Source organism: Chaetodon trifascialis, chromosome 15 (genome assembly GCF_039877785.1).
Source record: "Chaetodon trifascialis isolate fChaTrf1 chromosome 15, fChaTrf1.hap1, whole genome shotgun sequence".
NCBI classification, from domain to species: Eukaryota; Metazoa; Chordata; class Actinopteri; order Chaetodontiformes; family Chaetodontidae; genus Chaetodon; species Chaetodon trifascialis.
In genome coordinates this window covers 13719466-13728586 of record NC_092070.1, presented here as the reverse complement: position 1 = coordinate 13728586, position 9121 = coordinate 13719466, and the positions used below count along the sequence as shown (strand labels likewise).

The following is a 9121-nucleotide window of genomic DNA, read 5'->3' as shown; positions in this document are numbered from 1 at the left end:
CAGCACTTAATAGATGGCGAGGTTGATTTGACTGGTGCACTGATTCCGCCTTAATCATCATGATCTAGTTCTTGTAGATTTTTATTCATTTTATTTCCAGTGATTTTTTAACTCAGATTATTTCATGATTAAATATGCAAATCAAAGTAAACAAAATGCAAATATATGACAATAGCAACAAACATGGAAAAAAGCTGTTGAACAGTCAGGTTGATATAGATTATTATTCTTAATTAAAGACAGTCATACCTCTGTATACCTATACATATTTCCTGAGATAATGTTTTAATGAGTTTCAAGCAATGGCACATGACAATTATTTTATGAGTTGTGATTAAACCAAAATAAAGAACATCAGCAGATTTAATCATTACAATGCTCTCTGTATGCTTGTTGACAAGACAAACCAACATATTCCTCTTTTGTTATATATGGCTAAGATTCACAATATGACAAGGACATATTCATGTGTTTACACAATGTCTTTATTGCATGTTTTTAAAATTACCAGACACAATTAACACTAAAATGAAGAAGACACAGAGCTGATAATTGCTAATTATCACATTCTCATCTACTGACAGGACACCTGCTCGTATTTGATATTATTATTCCTTAATAATATTAGTGTCAACAATAGTAATAGCATGAGGGATTGTTGCTGTGGCAGTAAAAACAGAAGCTGTTGAAAAAATCTTTACATATACATACATTTAATTTTTATTTATTTATTTATTGTTTGTGAAATGGTATGAGTGAGAAAATTATCTGCTCTGATTAACTGATGAAGGAGGAGGAGGCATTCTGTGGCGTGGGGGAAATCTCCCTGGGTTTGAGGACAGATACGTCAGGTTGCTTCTTGCACTCTTGATCACGAAGCTGCGAGAGAGTGTCGGTGGTTCATAGGCACAAAGCGAGAGAGGCAGAGATCTGCACATCATAGGTTCAGAGAGCGCAAACCTCAGCCGAAGCACTGTAAGTACCGAGCTTTTTGCAAATCCATGTGCACGCCGTTGTTCATTTGATCATAGCTGGCAGTTCTGTGCATGCTTGTGCCTTTGAGCGTCTCAGTTCTTTTTGCTTAAAAGGAGAGGGAATTAAAAAAAAAAAAATAGTATGTCCAACCTTCTTTGTGTTCAAGTTGCAACAACTTTTCATGTGGGGAAGAACAGTCTCTCAGTTTGCCTCTTATCAAATGATTGAAAGGTTATATGATGAAATACATCTGTTTCTCTCTCTGAGAAAACAATACAAATTCATATATTTTGTAAATACACGTATACCTTACTCTCAAAATGATACAGTCCTATGGATGAAATATGCAACTTGTGACCTTTTTTTGACAATTGTGACATACCTGAAGACTACTCACAGAGGAATGATTACTCTTAATCTACCTTATCTGACAGAGACTGCTACCTGACAGCAGAAAACACCTGCACCAGTTTCATTTACTGTCACTTTGCATTTCCTCCGTGTATGTGCGTTTGTATCCCTCAGGCAACTACAGAGGACCATGGCATTTGCAGGGATGCTGAGCGACGAGGACATCAAGGCTGCGGTCCAGGCTTGTCAAAGTGAGTCAGACAGAACACACACACTCGCACGCAGGGAGACACACACTTTACAAGCATCTGATCATGAAAACATGAACACATACTTTGCAGGAAGTGAATATACATCCAGTCACATATAACAAGGAAAGAGAGAGAGAGAGAGAGAGAGAGAGAGAGAGAGAGAGAGAGAGAGAGAGAGAGAGAGAGAGAGAGATTGTTAAACCCACTCCCACAAGGGATACCTGTGTGATGTGTTGCTCACAGTGGGGACACGGAAACTGCAGGTAACCAGGCAGCCATGTGGCAGGAGAGCAGTTACCAGCAGATACCAAAGTGTTTATGCTGAGCATTCACACAGAGAAGACCACAATCACACAAGCGATACCACCCTCACGTCCCAAAGCTCTTAATCATTTATCTCTAACAGTTATGTCTGCATGACCAGGCAAACGCAGCTCAACCGCACCAATGAATATCAAATGTCAGCGCTTATATGCCCTTTATTCAAGAAAGTCCCCCTGTTGGCGCTGTTTTAGGCTAAAAAATATTCAAACTTTGTCAGTTGTACTTATTATTATTATTATTTTGCATCAGTGTCAATAAAGGAGGTAGTATGTATGCTGTATTTTAAGAAATGATGGAAACTAAAATGTGTGATCAAAGTGGGGACTGCTGACAAATCACCCCCCACACCGTCCCCACCCTTATTATATTAGAGTATAAATCTTTGTGGCTCCAAGTCACATCACATTGAAAAACATTTTCACACTTGACAGTAATTCATAGTAGATCAGAATTTCCACTCTGAACGGCTTGATAAATAAAGGGCTTTTAACATTTAGGTTTGCATTTGACCCACAGGCGATATTCAGTGTCTCTGACTGCTTCAATGGCTTAGTGACATAGCCTTTAATGGTATTAGACAGTGATGCGCTACAAGGTGTATATTGGTAAATGCCATTGGTTGAAGAATGAAAGTCATCTGAGCGAATGAGTAAATGCGACATCTCTATTCAGCCCCTCGCCATTCTTGCTCTCTTGTCATTCTGTGATTGACCCCTCACTCCCACATCTGTCCTCTCTTTCTCCTGCTCTCCTCATCTCCCTCTGCCAATGTAGCTCCGGGCACATTCGACTTCAAGTCCTTCTTTGCGCAAGTGGGACTGACCGGCTCATCTGAGGCAGATGGGAGAAAAGTGTTTACAGTTCTGGACCAAGACAGGAGTGGATACATCGAGGAGGAGGAGCTCAAGTAAGGTTGGGTGTGGGTGCTTTAAGGGCTAGAACAAGGATAGAGATGGGTGTGTGAGTGTGCATGTGTGTGAAATCAATGGTGTACCGCGTGTGGTGGCCCTCAGGCAGAGGTCACTGTATGAATGGAGCGGCATTTCTGCTGTGAATGAATTCAGTGATACATGAGGGGAGGACTGGTGACTTAAGATAGCTCAGAAAGCCCTAGAGGGGGAGAAAATGCCATCAGAGAAGATTAAGTCTACGACAATACAAAGTTGAACTTATCACTGATATTTCTTTATGCACACATCAGGCTGTTCCTTCAGAATTTCTCTCCGGGGGCGAGGGAACTGACTGTGGCTGAGACCAAGGCTCTGATGGCTGCAGGAGATAAGGATGGCGATGGCAAGATTGGGCTGGAAGGTGGGTGCATGTACAACATCTAAAAAAAAAAAGGAAAAAAAGCAGAGGAGAAAAGGAGCCATCTATTCAGGGGAACTGTCCATTACATAGTGCTGAAATTGCAGTCGGCACATATGAGAACATCTTAGCAAGCGAAAAAAACATAATTTGTTGTTTGTTTAGTCATCTTGCTTAACCGTAATGTTGTACGACACTAACTCCTTGCCTGGAGAACACAGCTGTTCTTAATATGGATCTCTGACTGAGCCCACTCTTTCTTTTTCTCCCCTACAGAGTTCTGTGATATCCTGAAATAAAGAGAAAATGAACATATGGCCACGGCTGTCCTTCCCTATTTTGGATGATGGACTTCTTACGGAAATCCTGACTTTCCAGATTGTTTGATGCAAAGACCAGAAACCTCAGAAAATCTGTACCTGCCTGCTGCTCTCCCTGTTGATGTGATACTAGGATGCATAAACTGTTTGGTGGACAGACAGATGTTAAGTTGGATATTAGTTGTGTGTTTAATCAATCAGGTACCTGAATTGGATTAATAAATGTGTTTAAGATGTGACATCACTGTGTGCTGTGTCTCATTTTATTCCACTGCACAGTATAGACTTCAGCATTTGATTAAGACATACCTAGTATATAATAAATCATGAGAAACCTTTCATTAGATGATATTGCAGGCAGCATCAAGAGAGCACGCTGGCTCTGGGCGATTGCAACTCTCCAGTTTGTGAACAAGGAAATATATATATAGGATAAAATGTGGTGATATTTCTCAGCTAAACACTACTCATACCTGCTGATGCTCATGGAAGTGCCCTGGTGGAGGATGTCAACACAGTAGAAAGGCACCGGCATCAATTTGATGATTAGGAAAACCCAATTCTGATTCACTGCTGCAGAGTAGCTTAAAACCTGTGGCAATGACAAAACTGAAAAGAGCTGGACTCATTTAACCAATATTAAGAAAATCATTTGTTTTTAAATGGTGGAAGTTTGCATTTTTAATTAATGGAAAGCCTGCTCAACTCTTGAAGACACATGGGCTCTGCCAAATGTTGCCCATGTTTTCCTTATTGGGACTAATATTGCCCTCTGTTGGACAGATTTCAAATTCCTGCAGAGCCAGGTAGAAACAGCCACAATAATTAAGAAAATGCTAATAATTTGATAGTTAACAGAAATGACTGAGATGAATGTCAGTGATGGCTGATTAAGGTTTAAATTACCTAAATGGTTAACAGGCTAAAGTTAACATTTAATAAAGAGGTCACGAAAGCCATAAAAACACATTCATCAGTCATGTAAAAACAGTGAAAGGAAAAAGGGGTCCCAACCTTAACAAGCTGTGTTTTGTGCCATGAAAGCTAAGATTAGTTGTCGACGTATTGTTAACATGTTTATGCACACAATCACACCTCACTAACAAAATAGTGTGAAAGGTTGGTCTGTGCAGCATCCTATAAGGACAGGGATCCAGTGGTATAAGCCCCATAGTCTTGTCCATGTTTGGCTGCTGGGATCATTGGAAACTTGACCCAGTCTATGTGGAGCTCTGTGTCACAGTCACGGCTGTGCCAATTTATCCCGCGCGTTTCTGATTTCAGCCAACAGAGAGAGCACATTTTTGGTTGGTTTTCAGGGTTTAGGTCTGAATCAGGTTTAGGGACCAGGGAATGCATTATTTCAGTGGGGGTCCTCACAAGGATAGCAGTGTGTGTGTGTGTGTGTGTGTGTGTGTGTGTGTGTGTGTGTGTGTGTGTGTGTGTGTGTGTGTGTGTGTGTGTGTGTCTGGCTCCTGCCTACACACCTGCAACTCATCGACTCAGCAGCGTGGACCCTCATCCACTCATCGCCACGATCATTGTTTCAGCCGTTGTGGTTGATCATGGCTCAGACCTCTTTGAATTAATTCCAAGCTCAGGCTCTTGTGCTGTTTTCTTTGCTGAACTAACGTTGTCTCTCTGTGCCACAGAATCACTGCATGTCTGCCTGTTTTCCTGCTCATCTTACTGTCATCCTGTCTCCAAGTACTGGATCAGCTCCCCAGCTGGCTTCATCACATCCCTGTCTTTTTCCTCATTCTGCTCCGCTTTGCCAGCCACCAGCTTCCCTCTGCCTTCATCCTCACCCCTATCCACCCTCACTCCCTGACCATCAATAAAACTTTTCTTATTCATTCTGACTCTGACTCTGTGTCCTGCATGCGGGTTCTCCCTGTTGATCGTAAAATACAGATGATCCCTATGGAGATATACGGAAGCCTATACTTAAGCTGTGTCAGGAAGGCAAATGGCTGAGGCTGCAAATGTCTGGGCTATCATCTGAGACCATCTCAGGGTGGTGTTGCAACACCAGACCGTCAGATGCAAGAATGGAAAGCCTGGCTCCAGTAATTTAAAATGAATTCAGAATACTTAACCTCTGAGAGACTTTGCACATTCAACTTAAATTTGCACTTTGAGAACTAGTTTTTTTTTATCTAACAGTTTTCATGAAAATGTGTATATATTTTTAAAAGAATGTCTTCCTCACCTACCTCATGTCAGCTTAGTGTAAGTTATGTGTGTTTTGTGATGTGTGAATAGCTGCTACAACACTGCAATTTCCCTTAGGGATTCAATCAAATACTCTATCTATCTATCTATCTATCTATCTATCTATCTATCTATCTATCTATCTATCTATCTATCTATCTATCTATCTATGGATGAATGGGCTATATGGGAACATTTTAATGATAGCACAGAAGGCAGAATTAACAGTTTCTAACAAGCAGACCATTACAGAGGAATCTCTATGTCTCTATAATAATATATAATATTAACACAAGGAGATAAACAGCAGTGTGTTTTTGAGGGCAGTAATTAAGCAGTCCTAACACATGCAGTATATTTAGCCCACAAGATTTGAGAGGTCAGTATCTTTTCAGAGTGATAAATTACGTCTAAGGCCATGAATTAAATATTTCCTCTGTTAATTAAGAAAGTCATCAGCGGTGAAATTGACCGTGTCACCCTGGTACTCGTTCATGTGCCATTTGGCTCAAAGCTTTTCTCACATATCAAACTCGGAGATATGACCCGTGCGGCCCAGAGTCCGTCCATTATTTTCATTTATACTCTCACATGAAATTTACAACATCGCATCTTAAATGCTGGCCATAAATCACACGAGTGTAACACGTCCCGTGAAGCCGGTGAGCAGCGGGCCTGCTCGGGTTTCCACACGTCTAGCTATAGGCCTCCGCACACATGGTAGCATCCTCATTTGTTCACCTAAAAATAGGTCGAGACTACTAGACACATTTTTTCGAAACCCACGCATCTTGGCACCTGATACTGAGACTCAAAGCTCTGTAAATGGTGTTGCACAAGGCAATATAAGAGCGAGGGGAAGGGGCTCCTGGCATTCACTCGAGTCCGCCTTGGTTTTCACTCGCCTCAACGCAGCGCAAAGGTGAGTTGGAACTGCACCCCGCCAAGGCCGAACTGAGCGGCTTCTCACACCAGGAGGACAGGCACTCAGACGAGGAGATCCCCGTGGACTATAACTGTAGGGAGAAACGGAACCAACATAGCCGACAACCACACGGGACCGCAGGACGATTCAGTCAGTGCGCGAGGGAGGCCAAAATGTGGCCACTTGATTCCTGAGGATCGACGTTTGCTGGATGATAATTGCGCTATTTTACATGCTCTCTCTTAACCGGATGAAAAGTATGCGTGTTTACAGCTAACGTCTGACTTGACTGCGTTTCCCCCGGCTGCATCGTTTACATGCGGTCGTGTTGACGAGATTCGGCCTCTCAGTGGGAGCATCACCCAGGCCTGTTTAGTGCCATAGCAGCAGAACGAGTTGGGATACACACAGGCAGGCCTGTGTTTGACATCCGGAGGCAAAGAGTAGCTCTCTAGCCTATGAAAACAATAAATACATAGCTACAGTACATTTGCCTTTGCAAATTAAAGCAATTAATTAGTTCAACTGGCGACCAAAAGAAAGAAAGTGGACTTTTTACGCTTCTAAGACGCTTTATAATGTAGTGTTAATCATTCCTGAACTTTCATTCTCTTGTGAAGCAGGAGGAGGAATAGCCTTGTTTAATACTTGGAAGTTAATATCTGGACTCTGATGCATGACTTTAGCTCACACAGCTGAGGATCTGTCTGATATGTGGTGATTTAAACCCAGAATACCTCCCTGAAGTCCCTGTATCTTAGGTCCACAGACTCAAATCTCAGATAACAAGTCACAAGTTCAAATGGTTTGCTCTGTAGACGGATATTTGCAATGCAATGATATTGTTGTAGCGGACTTGTGATGCTTATACTAATGACAAGCCTTGTTTTCTCTCCTCTCTAAGAATAAAAAATGGCCTTTGCTGGTGTCCTCGGTGATGCAGATGTCAAGGCAGCCCTGGATGGCTGCTCAGGTGAGCTTCATTACCTTCATTTAGTAGGCTACACAGTAAACCATACAGTTATTCATTATTATTATTTGCATATTAAGACATTTCACTGGAGATTTAATCAAAAAAACAAGTAGCAGAAATGGAGATCACTGTGCTGGACTCTCAGAATGTGCAAACATGCCAGATTAAACTGCACAGTTATCCCATTACATCAACACTGAAGTGCCAGCAGCTGGTCCGGCGCTAATGGTGTTAACATGTGTGTTCCAGCTGCTGATTCCTTCGATTACAAGAAGTTCTTCAAGACATGCGGTCTGGCCAGCAAGACCGCAGAGGATGTCAAGAAGGCCTTCGCCATCATTGACCAGGACAACAGTGGCTTCATTGAGGAGGAGGAGCTGAAGTAAGACCCCCAAGCGACGCACACTTGATGCCTCTGGTGGCACCAAAACATACACCAGATCAAATATCACTGTGCTGCATTTGACTTTTTAGAAAAACAAGGGATACATTTACTCTTTCCCTCATTTGGACATTTTGTTTTAGCTTGGCTTTAATCAAACTACACACTTATTGCACCAAAAAACCAAAGAACAGCAATGTTTAATGCAGCCTGAAGGTTTTATGACCTGCTTAGATATACAACAACCCTGTAGACAGGCTTGTTGCCATCTTACATTCTGCTTTAAAATCTCAGTGCTTGAAGGATACTCATTCTGCACATTGACTTACAGCAGACTTATCAATACAGCCTGAAATGTTCATCATGTTAACTCCTGCTGCTTCATTTCAGGCTGTTCCTGCAGAACTTCTCTGCTTCCGCCAGAGCACTCACTGACAAGGAGACCAAGGCTTTCCTCGCCGCTGGTGACAGTGATGGTGATGGCAAGATCGGAGTCGATGGTAAGACTTCCTCTTCCTGCATATTTTTGAATGTAGCAGAGAAACACAAGATTCACTGGGATGCCTTTTAGCAGTGGACTCTAGAGCAATCATTTAGCATCCATTCACATACTTCTAGCACCTGCACAGACCCAGAGTCCTGGCCAGAGAGTGGGTCCAGTTAGTCTAGATCCTACCACCGTGATGACATAAGAATCTGAATACATTTTTTCACTACTAATGGCAGTTTTATTGTGTTTTCACAGAGTTTGCTGCCCTTGTAAAGGCATAAATTTTCCATTGACCAAGATCCCCCTCTTTTCATGGAACTGCAAACTCCTCGCAAGATTCAGTAATCATCAGCTGAAAGAATATTTTTTATACCTTATTTATGAGTTGCCTGCGTATTATTTCTCAACATGGAACACATACTTTACTGTGAATGTTATTCAGTTGTGTTAAATGTTTTGAAAAATGACTTGTGCAAACTGTACAACACCATCTGCACTTTTGAGGAAGAGTGAAGAACCAGGAATAAATACTCTTTTGCTGTAAAGTCATCTTCTTCAGGTCAGTCGTCTTTGCACTGATGCATTACACACCACCCACTGTATTTGCA

General features: G+C 41.9%; 2 protein-coding genes across 2 annotated transcripts; both read left to right on the top strand.

Moving 5' to 3' along the window:
- The first annotated feature begins 840 nt into the window (after positions 1 to 840).
- On the top strand, positions 841 to 3768 carry pvalb5 (parvalbumin 5). The gene is made up of 5 exons (XM_070980215.1): positions 841 to 975; positions 1501 to 1577; positions 2676 to 2808; positions 3103 to 3212; positions 3486 to 3768. The coding sequence occupies exons 2-5, from the start codon at positions 1517 to 1519 to the stop codon at positions 3506 to 3508; spliced, it is 327 nt and encodes a 108-aa protein (XP_070836316.1). The 5' UTR covers positions 841 to 975; positions 1501 to 1516; the 3' UTR covers positions 3509 to 3768.
- Positions 3769 to 6603: 2835 nt separating this feature from the next.
- LOC139342914 (parvalbumin beta-like) lies at positions 6604 to 8880 on the top strand. Its single transcript, XM_070980214.1, has 5 exons — positions 6604 to 6665; positions 7573 to 7641; positions 7891 to 8023; positions 8414 to 8523; positions 8769 to 8880. Exons 2-5 carry the CDS (start codon positions 7581 to 7583, stop codon positions 8792 to 8794), a joined length of 330 nt encoding a protein of 109 aa, XP_070836315.1. The 5' UTR covers positions 6604 to 6665; positions 7573 to 7580; the 3' UTR covers positions 8795 to 8880.
- The last annotated feature ends 241 nt before the right edge of the window (positions 8881 to 9121 follow it).